This window comes from Rhizoctonia solani, chromosome 16 (assembly GCF_016906535.1).
Source record: "Rhizoctonia solani chromosome 16, complete sequence".
In the NCBI taxonomy this organism is placed as follows: Eukaryota; Fungi; Basidiomycota; class Agaricomycetes; order Cantharellales; family Ceratobasidiaceae; genus Rhizoctonia; species Rhizoctonia solani.
Window position 1 is genome coordinate 3563358 of NC_057385.1, and position 21529 is coordinate 3584886.

General features: G+C 44.4%; 3 protein-coding genes across 3 annotated transcripts; 2 read left to right on the top strand and 1 right to left on the bottom strand.

The window, feature by feature from the left end:
- Nucleotides 1–7219: 7219 nt before the first annotated feature.
- On the bottom strand, nt 7220–12384 carry RhiXN_02403 (Peptidase family M28 protein; the record flags this gene model as incomplete). The annotated part of the gene is made up of 17 exons (XM_043322222.1): nt 7220–7317; nt 8837–9126; nt 9179–9228; nt 9320–9337; nt 9386–9410; nt 9459–9604; nt 9671–9697; nt 9752–9755; nt 9799–9884; nt 9937–9954; nt 10009–10142; nt 10954–11114; nt 11165–11234; nt 11291–11389; nt 11451–11593; nt 11757–11905; nt 11953–12384. The coding sequence occupies 17 exons, from the start codon at nt 12382–12384 to the stop codon at nt 7220–7222; spliced, it is 1950 nt and encodes a 649-aa protein (XP_043188045.1).
- A 555-nt stretch (nt 12385–12939) lies between these two features.
- RhiXN_02404 (Retrotransposable element Tf2 protein) lies at nt 12940–19701 on the top strand (the record flags this gene model as incomplete). Its single annotated transcript, XM_043322223.1, has 17 exons — nt 12940–13109; nt 13168–13197; nt 13320–13770; nt 13824–14064; nt 14119–14195; nt 14298–14578; nt 14634–14720; nt 14776–14918; nt 14977–15044; nt 15588–15701; nt 15749–16059; nt 16113–16145; nt 17550–18027; nt 18078–18785; nt 18839–19162; nt 19251–19367; nt 19417–19701. 17 exons carry the CDS (start codon nt 12940–12942, stop codon nt 19699–19701), a joined length of 3918 nt encoding a protein of 1305 aa, XP_043188046.1.
- Nucleotides 19702–20053: 352 nt separating this feature from the next.
- Nucleotides 20054–21106, top strand: RhiXN_02405 (uncharacterized protein; the record flags this gene model as incomplete). The annotated part of the gene is made up of 1 exon (XM_043322224.1): nt 20054–21106. The coding sequence occupies one exon, from the start codon at nt 20054–20056 to the stop codon at nt 21104–21106; it is 1053 nt and encodes a 350-aa protein (XP_043188047.1).
- Between the last annotated feature and the right edge of the window lie 423 nt (nt 21107–21529).

A 21529-nucleotide genomic window follows, 5' to 3' on the forward strand; every position in this document is an offset into this window, starting at 1 on the left:
CCACAGTTACATTAGGGTGAGTCACATGACCACCCACCACTCTACTCATGCAGAGTTGCGTACCAAGTACGCAACTATACCACCCACAGTCATGTTAGGGTGAGTCACATGACCACCCACCACTCTACTAATGCAGAGTTGCGTACTTGGTACGCAACCATACCACCCACAGTCATGTTAGGGTGAGTCACATGACCACCACCACTCTACTCATGCAGAGTTGCGTACAAGTACGCAACCATACCACCCACAGTTATATTAGGGTGAATCACATGACCACCCACCACTCTACTCATGCAGAGTTGCGTACCAAGTACGCAACCATACCACCCATAGTCATGTTAGGTGAGTCACATGACCATCCACCGCTCTACTCATGCAGAGTTGCGTACTTGGTACGCAACTATACCACCCACAGTTACATTAGGGTGAGTCACATGACCACCCACCACTCTACTCATGCAGAGTTGCGTACCAAGTACGCAACCATACCACCCATAGTCATGTCAGGGTGAGTCACATGACCATCCACACTCTACTCATGCAGAGTTGCGTACTTGGTACGCAACCATACCACCCACAGTTACATTAGGGTGAGTCACATGACCACCCACCACTCTACTCATGCAGAGTTGCGTACCAAGTACGCAACCATACCACCCACAGTATATTAGGGTGATCACATGACCACCCACCACTCTACTCATGCAGAGTTGCGTACCAAGTACGCAACCATACCACCCATAGTCATGTAGGGTGAGTCACATGACCACCCACCACTCTACTCATGCAGAGTTGCGTACCAAGTACGCAACATACCACCCATAGTCATGTAGGGTGAGTCACATGACCATCCACCACTCTACTCATGCAGAGTTGCGTACCAAGTACGCAACCATACCACCCACAGTTACATTAGGGTGAGTCACATGACCACCCACCACTCTACTCATGCAGAGCATACTTGGTATGCAACCATACCACCCACAGTCATGTTAGGGTGAGTCACATGACCATCCACCACTCTACTCATGCAGAGTTGCGTACTTGGTACACAACCATACCACCCACAGTTACATTAGGGTGAGTCACATGACCACCCACCACTCTACTCAGGCAGAGTTGCACACAATGTACACTACCACACCTACCACGCCACATAAACATGATAATGTAACAACATAATAAAATCTTAAAATAATTTAGCACATATTCCATAGTCAGGGTGAACATACTATAAGCTTCACTCCTCACTCAATACTGTGTACAGTGCATGCAACTATACCAATCACCTCTAGGTTAGAGTGAGTTGCATAATCACTTACTACCCCTCTTACTCATAGTTGCGTACAATGTACACTATCATACCACCCTCTGTAGAACTATGGTAAGTCACATGACTATATACACCCTGCCAACCCAAAGTTGTATAAAACAACAAGAACAACAACAACAATAACAATAACAATAACAATAAAACATCATTTACACAACCATTCCCACCACACCATGTAACAGCAATAAGAACATAAAAGCATAATAACATGATCAAAGAATGTAACAGAATATACCATGTACCAATAAGCTAGAGAGTATCAACTTACAGGTATCATCCCTCTCAAACAAAGCTGCATACATTGTATGCAACTATATCACTTGCCTCAAAGTAAGGGTGAGTCACATGACCACCTACCATCCCACCCATACAGAGCTGCATGCATTGTATGCTATCATACCACCCATTATAAAGTAGGACTCAAATGACCACTTGCCACCCCTCCCACACAGAGTTGCATACAATGTACCAATCACTCACCACACCATGTAAAATGATAGCATGATGACTGTTAAAGAATAGGGCATTTGGACTATCTAATGATATACAGAATATAGTAAAGCAATGGGTAGATTAAGTATATATGGATATAAATGGTAAGAAGTCAGCTATATAAAGGTAGACAATATTATTAATCAGGGTGAGCCCTACACTCAACAAGTAACAAGTAATCTAGCAAATACTTGCAGATGCAGGTGGTTGGTGGTACCAATACCTATAGCATGAAATATAATAATGAGTCTCAGTCACTTACTGTTATCTATCTGAATTTATCAGCAATTTGTTTGACCAATATTGCGCTTAACTAGAGTGGATATGCTGCTTTCAATGCCTTAAACTCTCCCCACTGAATTACTCAAGTGGTGCAGGGTTACACTAAAGCCTTTCCAAGCCACCCAGTGTCTGTTAGGACCTTACTGAAAGCCATATGTGCCACAATACTCTACAGGCTAAGCTAAGTGAGCTAAAGAGGCTAAGAAAGTAAAATAAAGCACTCTGAACTAAGAGAGAGAAGATCTAATGGTCTTTAAGTTTACAAGAGGGATAAAAGTTGATGAAAGTGGGTGAAAGATGGGATGCATTCAAGAGTCTCCCTCAGGGGCTTTATATACCCCAAAGGGAGCACAAATAACTATATACATGATGTACAAAAAGGGAAGTTACATGAGAGGTACCCTCTGAACTATTTGATACATAGGAACCTTGCCAAGACCATTTAAGGACAATAAGTCCCAGTGAGAGAGGCCTAGAGTTATTTATAGAATGTTCTAGTACATTTATGACTAAAATCCATTAGTCTGAATGCTAAGAATTGCCTTTGGGCATGTTAGGAACTCATAGAAAGCACCAGAAACTTAAATCATTAGTTGCTCCATCAGTTTGGCTCAGAATCAGACAACTGCTTTCAGGAGGTGAGATGCCAGCATAGCCAACATAGTGGTAATTGTCCCCATGCTAATATACCTATTTACCACCAAGATATTGGCATTGGTGCACCCTGCCAACCTTTGGTGCTTATTTGTAATTACTAAATGCTGGCACTTCCATGCTTATTCCTAGTACTTGTCCTATGCTCTGTAAGCACTGCTCCTACATATAAATATATGGTACAAAATATACCACAATTTTTAGAAATGATAGTAAGCCTAGTTTGCATAGATTGACATGTATATTTGCAAGCACAATAAGGAAGTAAGGTATAAAATGTCCTATAGCACAGCCAGTTTTTAAATGTAGTAACTTTCACTCCCATATCTGGATAGAGTAGATAAAATTACCCTAGTTTCCACTAGTTACTATTGTCAATAAGGGGTACATATGTCTAAATTATCTATTTCACTATGGTGTGATAAGATCTTGAAAATCAGTATATCAGTAATAGACATCTTTTTCTAGTATAATTTGGCCTGAGAACTACAATGTTGGTATGCTTTCCTCTGTACAAATCAGACCAATGGAGAATTGATATTTAAATTAGCATATATTGGCCTTGATTTCAGTTCAATTTGTACTTAAATACACATTTTTATTTTCAGTATTTTAACCTTATACAGTGTTTCAAGGCATATCCCCCCTAGTTTGTGTCATAACCCATATCTGCAAGGGTTGTGACCATATATATCCATTGTCAAAGATATATATAGTATATGTGATGCACAGTGATATATGAATAATATATGTTGCTGGGGGATGTTGCACTCCCCCTGCCCCCCTAGCTGCAGGCCAATGTTAAGGCCCTTGGGCAAGGTCTGAATAATATATTATTATAGAAGAGATTATGTCATCCCCCCCCACCTCAGATCCATAGTAGTTTAGTATAGTATTTGATAAAGGACTGTAGGGGGGGAGGTCATGTGACCCTGGTGGACTGTCAGTCTCTAAGTCATGAGTGCTTAGAGTAATGACAGTTCTGACTGCATATATGTGAGCAAATGCAGCCTTCTAAAGACTGTGGAATATCCTATTAGTAGGTGGCTTGGTCAGGAGACATGCCAGCAAAGGCACAGGTCATGACAGTTTGGACATATGCACATGTGTAAAGTAGCTGGGTCACTATTCTAATTATTTTGGATGGCTCTTGGGTCTCTTTCATAGCGGCTCCAGGAGGTTAATTAGCAATCCTATATAATGGGAGCAGGCAAGAAAGAGTTGTATGCCTCACCTCCTTATGTAGTCCTGTTATGGAATAGGAAATAATAGTAAAGGACTGCAAAGTAAAGAAGAAGAAAATAAGCAAACACAATTTAGTTTTGAGATGGTGTAGACAGTTATTTGTAAAGCACATAGAAAGACTCCTTGATTTCTCCCATATTTTCTACTATTTTTAATCATGTAAATACTTGAAGTATTAAGGCAGAAACAGTCCTTTGGAGGAAAGACTTAATAACTTAGGTTTGGCTGAAGGGCTGTTCTTAAGTAAGCACTCTGCTTTCCACAAGCTACTAACCTGAGTAGCTAAGAGGAAGGTATGGGCCTCACTAAGAGCACAGCTTGTTTCAGCCTTTCCCTAAAGTGTCTTTATGGGGGGAAGGATATTTTTAGAACTGGAGGCTAACTCTTATAAGGCATGGCTTTATGAGACAGGCTCTCACTTAACATCTCAGCTCCATTCATCTTGTCATGTACCTTACTCTACTGTATAGTAATCACAGGCCTCTAAGGGTATAAGTAGCCCCTTGAACTGGCCTTTTTGAATGCATCTCAGTTTTACATCCTCTCTCAGCCTAGTGTGACTCTGAAGACATCTTCTATTGATTTCTCTAAGTATCATACATATTAAAGCAGCCTCAAAGTTCCAAAGTTTGGTGCATGCAGCCTCTAGGACAGTCCCAAACTATACAGGGAACTGTTATGGATATGACATTTCTTCATTAATCTGTACTTATTTTATTAATTACACTAGTAATCTTACAGTAAACAAATGAGATAAAGATGCAAACTGAGGTTTTCAAGGTCCCTCTACCCAATAGTGACCTTTACAAAACCTATAAACCTCAGGAATACCCTCAATATGCAATGCCTTTTGCATATATGCTGTTTTCTCACTCATTTAAATATATATAAATTCAGATGAGTATAAACAGTAACAAGTATATTTCTCTTGTTTGTAGTATTTATTATTCAAGATTCTATCTTGTGGTTACACACAGAAATATTCAGGGTCCCCCCTGTTGCATAGGCAAGTGCTCCAGCGCTTAATCAGCCCTTAAGCGCCAACGCACTAAATGTGCCTTTTCTCCATCACCCGGGCATCCCACACTGCCGAATTGCTTGCGCTTAGGTGCGCCTGTTTGTGCGCTCCAGAACGCTGGGTCAACTCCCAAAACGGATAACATTTGGCAGAGTTATGCCCCATTTACTGTAAGTACCCAATGCAGCAGTATCCTACCTTTGGGACTGTTTACTCCAAGGATGAAACACTTAGCCTTGGGACATCTAAGGACCCACACAGGTAAATACTGCCTTGGGGCAAACATTGCCTTGGGGCAAATATTAGGATTTGTTGTTTGTTTACTATGTACCAAAGTATTGGCTCCCTCAAGTGTTTCAGTTGCCACATGTACCTCCTGTACCCCTCTTGGTATCAATCATGTATATACTTGTTTGTGTGCCTTCTCAGGGTATGCAAGGACCCTGTGAAGACGCTTCTAATGCATCCTACTTTTATCCTACTTTACTCTTATATATTGACTTATACACACAAGCCTTTAACAGCTTATCTGCACATGTACTTTAGTGATTGACTCACTGTAAATAGCATAGGAGGTTATTCGGCACATTAAGACCATAGGCCAGTCCCAACAGACACAGGGTCACCTATTAGTGTACTTACTGCAACCCTGTGCCCCTTGACTGTCACAGTTGTTGAGTTCAACATTGAGTATAGTGCAACAATACTGTAAGGATTGTTGTGATTGAGTGATAGTGTTTCAATCCACCATACCCCCTATATTGTAGATAGCTTTATCTACAATATCTCATAAATCCTAGATCTATTTTAGGTAAGCCCCATAAGTCTTAAGTCTTACTTAAGCATATATAAGTCCTATACTTATTAGGCAAATCCTATAAATCCTGTACATTAGTCAGGTAACCCTCTTACTTAATGTACTATCCCAGAGACCTTAAGTATACATACCCTTAGTCACTTAGGCTTAAGTAACATTAGTCTAAGGTACTATACATAACCAACCACCTGCACTTGATAGTTGTTAGACTATTTGTTAGGAGTTGTTATTCCTGATAACCTAGCCTATATTGTGCATATATTCTGTGCATATATTCTGATTCTTAATACTAGTTCTTGGTTATTCCCATATACATTTTGTATATAGTAATTCATTCTTACTCCTGTACTTACACAACTCTTAACAGGAACCTAGAAATAGCTTGGTTGCAACCCTGCTAAAACTTCCTGGCAGTATACTTAGTATTTGGTGCTTCTAAAACATCCTTACCCCCTTGTCAGCCATTGGAGACAGGGAAATAAATTAGCATAGATCTCAATAAAATTACAATGAGCTCCAGAGACTAATATTTAGGTTATACACTAGTCTACTTGTACCTTGCATTGCCTACTACTTAGTAATACTCCTATTACTAGTTATTGGTAGAGGTCACCCTGATGATAAGTACCTTGTTCCCTTAGCAAGTTAATTAGTAACTTTAATATACTCTTACTCCCTTAGCTTTAGACTTCTTCTATTATTTATCTTGATAAGATTATTACCTTTTATAGTTAACCAGCTACCATTTTTATCTTTCTCCCTCTTTTAGTATCTTACTTTCCTTTTAGAGTACATTTAATTGCTGCTTATTTTCCCTATCTATAACAGCAAGGTGGAAGACAAGAATGTGGAATGAGCGTGGTCTATGTGGGGATCAAGCAGGTTAAAAACTTAATGTACTATGACCATGGTGTAGCTGTGTAAAATTGACTGTTCAGTATCCAGCTCTCCTGCAAGTTGACAGGCCTTTTTACAAGTAAGATAACCATTCAAGCAAAGTCCATTGTGCTCCTTCTTGTAAATCCAACCATAGAGCTGATGCTCTAGTTTTAGTAGAGTTCCAGATCAATAGCATCAGGAAATTGGATAACACCTTGCAACACCATGTAGTTATTATCTATATTGCGTTGATTATGAGGTGTTTGGCAGTTGTGCATGCCTTCTCAAGGGTGGCTGATACTATGTGTACATTCTGTCAGGGCTATAAGAGTTTGACAGACCTATAGAAGGTTTGACATGGCATTAATTGGCTACCAAGGTATAGATGCACAATGTCCACCATGCCACAGTACAATGTAGATTCCAGGCTATCATGTAAGGGAATAGAATGTTACTACTGTTATGTACATATGACATGCTAGAAACAAATGCTTATTCAATAGTCATACTGTACAGGTCCCATATCTTCTTCACTTTTGAATCCCTCACTCTCCCAATCCTGTTCAGATGGTTCATCTCCCAAAACATCCTCTTCTAATTCAATTTTGACAGTTTTTTTGTTTGTAGCATTGCTCACAGGTTTTAAGGTGACTTAGGATGCATCCTAACACATCCTAGGTGACTTACATAAGCCACAAGTGCATAAGATTCCCCCTTTCCTCATCACACAGGTGACTGAACTTACATGAGACTTGACTTAGATGGTTGGATATACTGGGTTAGGAAGTTAATTCAACCACTTGTGTTTGAGCAGAAGTTTCCATGGCATACCAGGTACGCCAGTCCCCAGACCAGTGTTGTTGTGCTGCTACATGATCTTGCTTGAGGAGCAGCGCATTCAGTATGCTACACCCTGGCACAGCCCTTTGATTTTTGTCAGATGGTCTGCCCTCCTGTGCAGCGTACCTGGTATGCTACACGCCAACACAGCTCTTTGCCATTTGTCACACCAGTCTCCTCTCTGAAGCGCAACATAATGTGTACGCGTTTTGCTGTCAACCACTGCTCACATGTCATTATATGTTCTTCTATGTATTTTGTATTCTATGTGCTTGTCATTCATACCACTTATGCATGTGCAGATTTGCAACTTTTGACAGGTCTCAATAATTGTGGCTGGAAATTTCATGCTTAAAAGATTGAACATCCCACCACAATTAGCATCAGTTGATAGCCGCAGAGGAGTAGATAATGATAGAACTTTCAAGTATATCAAACAGAGTTGTTCTGACAGAATAATAAAAAAACAAGAAAATACCAGCCAGAGCTCTTGAATATACTGGCGTACCAGGTACGCCACCTACAAGCATGGATAAAAACCAAGCATGTGAGTCTGTATATGACATTTTCACTTCAGGCAAAATCAACATATTTCTACTTTGACACGTTGCAATTTACTGGCAATTATCTTTGATGGCGTACCAGGTACGCCAGCCCTGACGTACTTGGCTTTCATGTCACGTGACCATTGTAAGTGACAGGCCAATATCTGGCGTACCTGGTACGCCAGCCCTGGACCCATGACCTATAGAGTGACCTGTATGTAAAATGATTACAAGCGCTGACCCCCCTTTGATTGTGTTTAAGTAAAATGTCTCTTTACGCTTTCCGCCTCAATGTATAGCTTTGTAATTGTAAGGAATGTACAATATTCTTATATTAACACTATTATACGCAAACCCCTTACATAATCAAGTTGGCAACGCTCACCCAACTTAACTTCTTGGTGTAACAAATAGGTAACTGTCTTCATTATTGTTATCTTACTTCTGTTTGTTACTCGTTACATACATAAGCCACTTGATTGTTGGTTATATTATTGGTCACCGCACAAACACTGCCCAGGCTCTGAGGAACCCATAAGCGCGCCCTGGCACGTGCTCATCTTCTGGCTGCGTCATCATTACTTGGCCTTCTATCATATATGTATTTCTACATTTATATTATCTACACTCATTATATATCTTGCCCTCAAGGAAGTTTACTCCTTGGGGTTTTTTTAGATCACTGCCATACCTGCACACACCCCAACAGCATCACGTCATCCACCCACCCCGCTTTTCTTCAAACCACTGATCCATTCGCTCAAACACCTCCATTGCCGGTCCCGCTTGATCATTCTTCTTCCCTGGCCACATGGCCTTTTCCTCAATCCCCACAAAATTGATCTTCACGGTTCGTGTGTAAATTGGCCTGCGCCCAGCCCGGGAACCTTGATCTCCAACTTGATCAACCATTCGTTCGTCCCATAATACAATGCCTCTTTGATGTGGTGTCGAGCTTCCCCATACGGTGGTGGAGAATCTAGGGACCAGTTCACTACCAACGCGTCGAACGCAATCACTGTACCACGCATTTAGTATCTCACAATGCAGCCCCAACAACGCGTACATACCTGTCCAGATGAGACACGGGCGCAAGATTTTCAGTGTCAGTTTGCGTGTCCTAGTCGCGAAATCAAGTATATCATTATATGCCTTGACCGTGAAAATCTTTTCCCAGCTGGACTCGTATCCTTGAGGCCAAGGCGCGCCACCTTGTACGACGTCACAAACTAGATAAATCTTAGTTGCGTTCCACGACTCGAATTAGGGGTACTTACTTGCAAAAACGGATACAGCACATCCCTAGTGGTCGTGTAAGTGGGCTCGACCAGATTAAACACCAATACCTACCAGTCCAGATTCCAATCATCCATCACATTCAAAGTCGGCTTTGCTCCGGGAGCCCCAAATTCGGCTGCCAACTCGTTCACCAGGGCTTCAAACCCAGGTGCCGCGTCAGCAGAGCCCAGTTGAAGCGTATATTCCCCAGAAGTAATCTGACCAAGTAAATGTCAGTCTCAACCCTAATTATAAATATAAAGAGCCATACGTTTTCAACGTACATACCAAAAAACCGCTTCTGGTGCGTTCTATCGAATGGGGTAATCCGAGGCAGTGAGAATATGATGCACATTAACACAGACCATCCTGCGACTGAGAGAGTAAATATTTTCAATGCACGCGCCCAAACCGGTGGGAAAGAGGCAGAACAAGCGGGAAAGCGTAGAAGGCGGCAACGGTAGTGAGCAACGCAATAATATTGTTGACAGGAGGAAGCTGGGGCAAGACGTTAATTGACAAGCACACCACAAGGTTTCGGGGCACTCACAGAGCCCATACGTCCCGTCTTTGTTGGCCATATAGTCAGAAATGTGTGGGTACGGCAACACGCAGTACTCACCAAGGGAACAAAAATATCAGTCAATGAAGTCGCCACCTTGGTTCCAAGAACAAGTGGGCCAAAGCTTCCCAACACATAGGATGCCACTGGCACCTTGGCATCTCCCCAGACCCATTCTACAGCAATTCCTGCTCCTGTGAATAAACTCACAAATCAAAGTAGCCCAGCACTTCCAATGCCAAGACTTTGTACGGCCCAAGCCCCAGCGCTGAAAAAGAGGTGGACGGAGCAATAGGAAAGTCGTTCTAGGTCTTGGCCTGAAGCACGCGAGTTGAGGAATACCTGGAAGACCAAGACACCCAGCAACGCTGACGGGGTATAAGTACAAGGCAAAATCGTTCGTTGGCGAATCATTTCATGCCCTGACCCATAGATGACATTAATGCAGCAAAGACATTCGCCGAAACCAGGCCAAATATTAGCAAAACCGGTACTCCCACTATTGATTGAGCGTGTAGGCGAGACAAACGGAAAAGGGGGAGAGATAAGAGGAAAGTCGCAGTGTACAGTCGCTGGGCTGTTGAGAAATAGTATGAAAAGAAGTATCGAGAGAGGAGGGAGAAATAAGGTGTCTTTGGAGGGCTGTAACTTTGCAACGTCGGTAAGGGTGATGCTGACAATGATAAATAGGTCAAGAGTGCAAGAGTGTTCTCAGCCATGTGTTAACCAGCCAATCATCAGCTCTCGCTCGCCATAGCCCAAGACTTTTAGCTTACCTGTGCTACGCCAGGTTCAATGTTCTCCACGGTATCTCTTCGAGTGTGATACAAGTACGAATTTCCCACAATTGCCATATTGGGGTACCTATCAGCACACATGGCTCAGAGATTAACCAATACTACTCACATCTAGACCGGTTAGGTTCTGATATTCCTGAAATTGCCTGAAGTCAGTGCTGTCGAATAAATTAGTAGAGTCCTTCTTTTCATTCATCTGGATGCCTACTCGGACATGATAACCCCGAGCTGAACACATCGTTCGCTAATACCGTCCCAAAAGGTCGAAGTACATGCGAGTATGCTTCAATCATTTCTTCAGAGGTTGCCTGAAAAAGCAATTCAGGCCCGGTTGAACCAGCCGCCTCGAGGTTTATGATTGCTCGAACACTACAGATGGGATCAATCGGTTTGTCATAATATAAGCGAATTATACGCACGTATGCGCAGTGAAATGCTGAGTGGCATACAAGTGCGAACCATCTTGCAACGATTCTTCGGCATTAAATACTGGGGCAAGAGTATATTTAATCCTACTAGTTATGTTGATAAGGACTCAAACTCACAAAAAATGATCGAGTGAACCGGTTGCCAACTAGGGGGTTCCGTTAGAACACGAATGCACTCCAGCATAACACGTACAGAAATAGCATCGTCCGCCGCACCTACAAATTGACCACTTAGTAAATCTTTTGGAGGGCTTCAGTTGAACCGCTCAAAACTTACCAGGACTGGGCAACGTGCTATCGAGGTGCGAGTTTACCAATACAGCGTTTCTCTTTCCTTCAGGGGTCCCATCCGATACTCGTACGACGATATTCGTCAAGTCGACGTAGTTTTTATATACTCGTTTGTTCATCATGTCAAATCTTGTGTATGGTAGAAAAAAGTCAAGTATACCACATGACATCATGGGAAAAGGATGACCTGCCTGTGCGTTCCACTACCCTACTGCCTCCACACCTCACATTCAAGCCTTCGTCCCGGAGTGAGGCTCAACAGCTCTTTACATTGGTCCCGCAATTTCTCAACTTGATCCAGCAGCCAGGCATCTCCCAACGCGTGCTCTCTAGTGCCAACGGTAGTTGTTCCAATGGATCGTCACTGTCTCTACCTGGTGTCGATCCAGCAACTTCGCTGTTCGATTGCCTGGATGGGCTGGTGCTTTGCGACGGCTTTGACTGATCTACGGGTGAGTACTTGCGTTTCATGGGATTATAATACTCACCCTTTTCCTCGGCGGCTCTCCAAGTTGGTCCTGAGCCCCACGCTTGTTGCTGTGCTTCACCTCCCAACAAACCAGTACGTCCTTCCAGCTAGGCGTTCCATTGGGCATTGTTCCAGACACACCAGTAATATCTGGCTTACGAAAAGCAGGTGAATCAAGTAGGTATTTTTGCGAAGTATCCCTAAATGCAAGGTTGGTTTTGCTTTGGAGGTCAAACAGAGGACCAATTTGTGTGCTGATCGAGTAGTAGAGATCAATCAACGATGCGTAAAGTGCAGCTTCATTACCAAGAGGGATGTCTTTAATTCTGTCCATGATTGAGCCCCACCGACCAGCTGATTCAAAGGCATTGCAATCTAGGCCTTCTTCAATTGCCTGATAATGACTGTTGGGAAATTTGCACACTTCACGAATAAACAGTCGAAAGTCCATGCCGCGAACTATGTTACCAGTTATTTCACCTCTAAGAAGAGGGGCCTCGGATTGCCTATCTGTTCTTGTTGATGTACTGACGCGAACAACGTGAGGGGTGCTGCTAGACCCAGCTAGTCGAGCAAAACGGACGTCAGAATCGGGTCAAAGATTTATGCTCAGATTCCATACTTGGAGCAGACATGAGCCTTCCAAGTAAGTTTTGTGTTTGGAATCAATCAGAGTATTGATTTGCAAGACCTTGTTGCACGAAAAAAATGGAGAGACTACAAAGACTAAGCCATTGGCAACCAACATGGGTAAGCGCCAGAATCACTGCAAAGAGGGGGGTCACGGACAGGACCCGCGGACAGGCACGGACCAGCGTGGTAAGCGCCGAGCGGGCAGGACTGCAGGTCTGCTTCTGTTCTCGTTCGTCCGCGTCACACGAACTGCCACAAAACTACACTGACAGCCGTAACTTGCCTGCGCTATGAAATAGGGTGCGTACAGGCGCGTACCACCGGGGAACGGATGGTGTTGGTAAGCATGAATTATCGGGCTACTAGAGTGCCGATGGGCCTGTCGACGACTGGGACTCTAGTAAAACCCTCGTCCAGTCTCGTGTATACGTTAAATCTGTACTACGTGCTCAAATACAACGATATCATCTCCCTAAACACACTGGTTCGCTTACAACACTCTGCATTTGCGGTGATAATTTGTGAAGGATGGGCCCGGTGTCGGTATGTGAATCAATAGATTGTCTAAACTATTTGCCTTTTAAACACTTGAAAATATTAGGAAAATGGGCCTTGTGATCCTCGATGCACGGTTCATACTCAAGAAGCAATAGTTTCTCGTCGTACACGTCGGCGATGCATTGATCGAATTGACAGTTTGCATTGGCGGCAGGCGGCGCACGAACAAGACGTAGCTCTTGGCTTCTGACCTAGCACTTCTGTATCAGCGGATCCGGTGCCTCCTTCTCTCAATGCCTCAACTCTGAAAGATGATCTGGATATTGACCTCGAACCGCCGCCACCTCAAAACCATCACGACGACGATGATACAACTCTGCCAACCTGGGGTCTGCCTAATCACGAAGCATTCGACTATGGCGCGTTGAATCAAGAATCCTTCCAGAGTGACCTAGAGCTTGACGATAACAGTGACTTCGGAGTTGAGACTGCCCCCCAGACCCCAATATACGATCCTGAAATGGATTGGGCTTCTGACTTGGGCTACACGTCTGGTGAAGCAGCCGATATCGAGACAGACACGGATTCGCACCCGGAACTTGATGACCTGCTCCCTATATCTCCAGCAAACTCTCAAGCGGCCTTGCCCACCGTTGGGCTGAATATAGATCAGATAGGAAACAATCTTGAAGACGAGGCGCCTCAGGTGAGTAATATCTCCTAGGTGGGTATGCTGCATGTTGGTCTGATATTCTACAGGTCCCGCTTACCCCTGACGCTCCAAATTTGGAGTTGAATGAAGAAACAGCACAAGAGCCCAACATTGACACTCCGATGGATCGCAGCGAGTTACCTGATGGGCTGCGTGTATTCAAAGATCTGTTACTCAAATTTTCGAGCGACGGTAACCTAACAGTTACGGCTGCAGAAGCTTTCCTGAAAACAATCAATATGTGTCTGGAGAAAGGCCTATTACAATGTGGCTCTGAGTCGAACCCAGGTGAGTTCCGTATGATTTCGTGACCAACATATTGCTCAATCACTACAACTACAGCGCATCGACTACCAATGACGTTGGAGACACTACAGCGACATGCCGGCGATCCTCCCGACATTATGAATGTCTACGCTGTATGTCCGGATTTCAGCTGCCAGGTCCTTAGAGTACTATTGACAATGGAGTTGGACAAACCACACACATGCGTCAAATGTAAAAAACTAATCACTCGACAGAAGACAATTCGGCACCGTGGTTCACGTAAAGTCACCTATTGCTACACGCCAATCCTACAATATGCATTTGGCTCTGTGAAGCGTCAGTTGAAGTCAATACTTGAACGTCCTGGAATCTTGGAAGCTATCAATAAGCACCGGGAATACCTTAGGAGAGAAGGCAAACCAGACGACGTACTCAAAGATATTCAAGATGGTGAGCTCTGGCGGAACTTTCAGAAGGGTGATACCAAGTTTTTCGAAAACCCTCACAACATCGGACTCATTTTGATGTGCGACGGGTATGTACATATATCTTGTTCCCAGATTCTGCGGATGATCTTCATGGCTGTATAGCTTCTCACCTGCTACACGGCAGGGTGCCGCGTCGTACTCCATGGGTGCTATCAGCATGTGCATAGCTAACCTTCCACCTGATCTTCGGTACGTACACCCCAATTTGTTTGGACAATGTTGTCTAACTTTGTTTCCTGTTCAGAAACCGGCCAGAAAACAAAATTCTTGTTGGGGTAACACCTGGCCCACATGAGCCAAATGTCAACACAATAAATAACTTCTTGAAGCCAATGGTTTCTGAGTTACTTGAACTCTGGAAGGAGGGTATGTCTATAACTCATCCTGGTATGTGGCACCTGCAATATACCTTTCGATTTGCAGCGCTGATAGCAAGGTTTTATAGACGGAACACTGGAAGTGGTCTTTGCTGCTCTAGTTGCATGTGCTTGCAATACGCCTGCCGCACGGAAGGTTGGTGGGTTTCCTGGCACAGGTGCTTGATATCCATGTACTGCGTGCTGGTGCTTGCATAAGGAGTTCAATAGATACAACAAAAGTAAGCTATTTCCTATTTTTGAGCCAACAACATTGCTCACCCTGCATAGAGTTTCCGCGTAGATCCAGAAAGGAGCATAAATGCGCATCCAAGGCATACAAACTGCTGCCTAATAAAACGCAGAAAGAAAACTTCATATCTGCAGATTTCCAGAAGGACAAGCCTGGTGGCTACCGGTACAGTGTGTGTTGCTATTACCATACTGGGATCCTTCCACTATGGTTATAGTTGACCCTATGCACTGTTTATTCCTGGGTGAGCTTAAAACGTTTTTGTATGACTCAAACTGATAGATTTGTATGCCATTAGGCCTTGTAGATTTTCAGTTTCATAAGATATGGGTGGAAATGGATCACTTACAACAGGGAAAAGAGTTAAAGGAGCTTCAGAACATGATTGATTTGGCAAGTGTTTTGCTTATTGTTGCTTGGTTCTTTTACTCAGTATTACTCATACAGACAATACAACCCAGACACTGTGGGCAACTGCCAGTTGGTATTGGAACAAGTTCAGCCGGATCCTTGACTTCCAATCCTCTCCAAAGTCTGGCAACAATTGACCTTCCAATAGCAGTATGTTTCTATTGTACATTATATTTCTACTCTCATTTGCCCACTAGATTCCTATTCTATGGGATAAAGTTGATATCAGCAGTGTAGAGCAGCAAACACACAAGGCATGGGCAAAACTCAAAGAAGCAGAGGAAAAGAAGAAAGCCAAGCTGAGAAAAGGTGACAAAGTGACTTGTAACGCTGCAAAAGCCCAGCAGCAGGCCTTAACAAACACCAATCCAACTACACACCCTCAAAAACAACAACATACCACTCAAGTTGGTAATCAGTCTGGTGATAGCAACTCAGATCTACCTTTGGATGCTTGTGATGTTGCTAATTTGGAACAAACCAAGGAGGTTGATGCTGAGCAACGCGGGTTTATTTCTTGGAGGTTGCAGGACGCAGACAGAATACTTCTTCTATTGACAGCTATCAAACATTTATGCTCTTGCACAGTCAGGCGTGAGTCAATCAAGATTGGCAAAGAGAGGTTGATTAAGTACTTAGCACAAACAGCCAAGGTAGGGCAAAAATATCTTCTACTCTATTTGTTGATACGCTTACAGCAATATTTTAATAGCTGCATGGTGTTGAGCAAATGCGCCCAAACCATCATGGCAGCTCTCATCTCCCTGAGCAGATTGTAAGATACGGCCCAATGTCACAAATTTGGACATACTCTGGTGAGCACCTCAACTACAACCTCAAAAATACAAGCAGCAATTGGCACGGTGGTGGCAAACATGAGATAACCTTTGCCACAGTTTTCCATCAATGCTTTGGCTGCATTACTTGGGCAAGTCATTATTTATTACCAGTATTTTGACCTACTATTTACTTTGATGAGATAGCTATCAAATATTGCCAACTGTTACAACCTCCTTACCTATACCATTAGAATTGCCTGAATTTTCTATTATTTTTACTATTTTTTACGGACTCTATATCTTTTGTTTTTCAATCACGTGATCTCAGCGCTTACAATGCCAAGATGCTGCGCTGAGATGCCATGCCAAGGGCGCTTAGGAGAAATCCACGCTTCTGCGCAGCCCGCAGCACGCTTCTCATTTCATACATGTACTTCCTTTCTCACAAGCACAGACCATGTAGATAGTGTGCTCTCTTCTATAAATACAGCAGGAAAATTGCTTGGACACCCCAAGTTGATTTTACCTTGTCTCATTCCATTGAGGAGGACAACCCCCAGCCAGCTAAGTAGCCGGCCCTCAGTAGTTTAGCAGTTAACCCCCCTCAGCTCACTCACCACACCTCCCAGGCTAAGCCCCCTCCGTCAGCAGTAGAAGTTTGTAGAGTGCCTTACGCACCATTAGTATAGCCTTAGTATAGATTAGATAAGCAGTGTCCTGTAGTAGTATGGCCCCAAGCGCCCAACCCACTAGCGTGTACCCACCTTACAGTGGAGTACAACATTGTAAAATTGACTTTTTGTAGGCTTGTTCAACAAGGAGAGGACCCCCTGTACTAGCACAAGGGAAAACACGTGATCTGGGCTACTTTGCGGGGTAGAATAATCAAAAACCCCCCACCCACATGTAGTACCAAATTGCTATAAGGCAGACGGGCTCTAATCCCCTGCATACCATGTGTTTTGCCAGAACACAGTAGTTAGCAACCTTAGTCAGCTGAAACACCCGCTTGTAGAAAACCTGCTCATATCACAATTGCCAGATCTGTTGATTTGTTGTAGGGACTATCCAACGCTAGGTGCTTGACGCAAAGGTTTAGCGCCCACACACTACACAAAAACTGCCCATAAGTCCTGATATAGGCATCACTCCCCCACGCTGTCTTCACCATTCCATCCACACGCTCTGGCGTCCCTCACCCCTACTCCCGTCCTCCCAGCCGCTCCAGCCAACGTTCCATTCCAGCCCGCTCCCAACCACCCTCTTGCAGCACATCTCCCACTTTGCAAGACTTGTCAAGGATGGAACCGGAGCCGTCCATTACCACTCTCCTCAAGGCTATCACAGCCCTCACCACCACAGTTGGGTCCTTGCAGGACCAAATCAAATCACAAGGCCAGCAGCTTGTTGAGCTCAGGGCCATATGCAAGGAAACGGCCAACCTCCTTGGCAATAAGGATCAGGGAGGACAAACCCAGCCTGGCCCATTGACTGGGCCTGTCACCCCTCCTACCCACATGGGAGGGGAAGCCCACACTCCAGGCACGGTTAGGCCTGGACTCAAGGACCCCTTCCAACCAACGCAGGGAACAAGGTTTGACTCCAAAGAAGAGGAGGAGCCAAGGAGGCCCAAAAAAGAGCCTTGGGGAACGCCTAGGAGCCTAAGCTCCCTCACCCTGTTTGACTCTGGGTTGTCTGTAAAACAACCCAAGATGGAATTGCTGGACCCTTATAAGGGTGATACCAGGGGAAGAAAGGCCACCCAATGGCTCAACTGAATGCTTCTCTGGGTTGCCCTTCACAGGGATCAGTTCAACAAGGAAGAGCAGATGGTTGTGTGGATCCTGTACCACATGACAGACAAAGCCGCCAACTGGGCACTTCCCCTTATTGGGGCTATTATCAAGGGCAAGGGCAACCCTCCAACACCATCCCAGCCTTAATGGCCAAATTCAAAGAGGCCTTTGCCAACCCTGATGCCAAATGGGCTGCTGCCAGGAAAATTGCTGTGCTGACTCAGAAAACCACCATGTCTGAGTATGTCACAGAATTCTGCAACCTCATGGCGGAACTCAACTGGAACACAGAGGCGTACATTGCCCAATTCACGCGCGGCCTCCATTGGAAAGTCAAAGAACTCCTGTCCACCAAGGACAATGTCCCCAACAATGATCTTGAGGCCATATTTGCAGCCTTGATCAAGATTGATAACACCCGTTGGGAGAACAAGGAGAACTGCCCAAAAAAGGCTCCCACTAAGGCCCCAGTCACCACAACCACCTCCTCATCCACCACTACCACCAGGGTCTGTCTATCTGAGGATCCCAATTACATTACCCTGGAGGAAAGGGACTGCTGCTGCGCCTCTGGCCTATGTGTCAAATGCGGACAGAAGGGCCATGGCATCAAACAGTGCCCCAATGGTTGGAAGGCAACAATCAAAGAAATGGCCAAGGTGGCAGAGGATACTGAGTCAGGAAAAGATTGAGGCCAAGGACTACCGTCAAGCCCCTGGCCAAATTAGATGTGCATGTATTGGATTGTGAATTTGTATCTGTGGCTCTAGATTTGAATAAAAAGCCCCTCTTATTCATTGATTTACAACTGCACAACTTCCCAACAGAAAAATTAAAAACCTTAGTGGACTCAGGAGCCACATCCAACTTCATCTCCCCCTTGATTGTTGAAAAACTTAAAATCCCAAAAACCCAGCTTGAAAATCCACAAGTTGTGAGAATGTTAGATGGTACCCTATCCCAGACTGGTTGTATATGGCACCAGGTTCAACTTGCGGTCTTGGCCAATGGCCATCCACACACTATCCCCTTCTTAGTTTGTCCCATTGGAAATACACCAGCAATTTTAGGCATGACGTGGCTAACAGCAGAGGCTCCCCTCATTGATTGGCAACAGGGACTAGTTACCTTCCCTGAAAATACAAATTGCCTCCAAAGAAGAAGCCAATCCCAATCCCTTGGCAGACCTCCCCACACAATACCATGAATTTGCCAAAGTCTTTGGCAAAGAAGAATTCAAGGTTCTGCCCCCCCATAGGGAATATGACATAGCCATAGATCTCCTACCAGATGCCAAGCTCCCCTGGCCCCATTTACGGCATGACAGACGCAGAATCCAAAGCCCTGAAACAACACATTGATGAAGAACTAGCAATGGGCAAGATCCGCCCCAGCACTTCATCAGCAGGCGCCCCAGTCATGTTTGTAAAGAAGGCAGATGGTTCCCTTAGGCTGGTTGTAGATTATTGGAAGCTCAACAACGTGACCCATAAAAACGTTTACCCCTTACCACGGCAAAACAACCTCATGGCCAAACTAAGGCAGGCAAAGATGTTCACAAAACTGGACCTCTGATGGGGATATAATAACATCTGGATCAAGGAAGGTGACAAATGGAAGACAGCCTTCCGCACCAAATATGGGTTATTCAAATACCTAGTCATGCCGTTTGGTCTCACAAACGCCCCTGCAGCATTCCAACATTTTATGAATGACCTGTTTAGAGACCTGATTGACGTAACAGTGGTAATTTTACCTACACAACATCCTCATCTTCTCAGAAAAACCAGAAGAACATCTGCTCCACGTCAGAGAAGTCTTATCTAGGTTAATGAAGAACCAGTTGTTCTGCAAACTGTTGAAGTGTCACTTCCACATAACAACAGTAGACTATCTATGAATTGTCATCTCTCCAGCAGGGTTCTCAATGGACCAGAAAAAGATCAAAGCTGTCACCTTGTGGCCAACCCCAAGGACCATCAAACAGGTGCAGGCCTTCTTAGGCTTTGTTAACTACCTCCGGCGGTTCATTCCCAATTTCAGCTCTGTGGCACAACCCCTCCATAACCTCACCAAAAAGGAAACCCCTTGGTCATGGGGCAATCCAGAGGAAGCTGTGTTTCAGGAATTGAAGTCCCTTGTCACCAAATCACCAGTTCTTGTCCACTCCAACCCAGATCTCCCCTACTACCTAGAAACTGACGCATCAGGGGTAGCCATGGGAGCTATCCTGAGCCAACAAGGGGAGGACAATTGTCTCCACCCAGTTGCTTACATGTCAAAGTCCTTCTCAGGCGCTGAAGCCAACTATGACACGCACAATAAAGAGCTACTAGCTATTATCAAGGCACTGGAGGAATGGCGCATCTTCTTGGAAGCAACAGAAAGACCAATACAAGTGTTCACTGACCATTGGAACTTGGAATACTGGATGCAGGCACAGACCTTCAACCAAAGACACGCACAATGGCAAGTTTTCCTGAGTGATTTCAACTTTGAAATTCACTATTGCCCAGGGAAGCAGTCAGGGAAGCCAGATGCCTTGTCCAGGAGATTGGATTATATAAATCTCCCCACAGAACTGGAAGTCATGTTACAGCCAGAAGTCTTTGCCAATACTTCAGAGGAAGAAGTAGAGATTGTCACAGAAATCCGCTCTAAGCTCAGGGAAGATCCATCCCTAGAGCCCATCATCCAATTCCTCACAGAAGATGTAGATAACGCGCCCCCCTCCATTTGGAAAGCCTATTGGGATTATGATTGGGAAGAGGACCTTCTATGGTACCGTGGGAAACTGGTGGTACCAGACTCAGAGCCCCTTAAGGAACAACTACTAAGAGAATTCCACAACGCCCCACTGGCGGGTCACCCAGGACAACAAAGGACACTTGAACTGATCAGCAGGTCCTACTGGTGGCCTGGCATGAAGTCCTCAGCAAAAGAATGGGTTGAATGCTGTCCTGTATGCCAAGTGTTATAAACTCCTAAACTATACCATTGGAATCTCCTCTTTTTTCTAATATTTTTACTATTTTTTACGGACTCAATATCTTTGTTTTTTCAGTCACGTGATCTCAGCGCTTACCATGCCGAGATGCTGCGCCGAGATGCTGTGCCAAGGGCGCTTAGGAGAAATCCACGCTTCTGCGCAGCCCGCAGCACGCTTCCCATTTGTCACTTATACTTCTTTCTCTCACGCGCACAGACCATGTAGATAGTATGCTTTGCTTATATATACAACAGGAAAATTGCTTGGAAACCCCAAGTTGATTTTACCTTGTCTCTTATTCATTAGAGAAGGTACCCAGCCAGCTAAGTAGCCGGCCCCCAGTAGTATCAGAAGTGCTCACCCCTTACTTCACTCACCACACCTCCCAGGCCTAAGGCCCCCTTGTCATCAGTG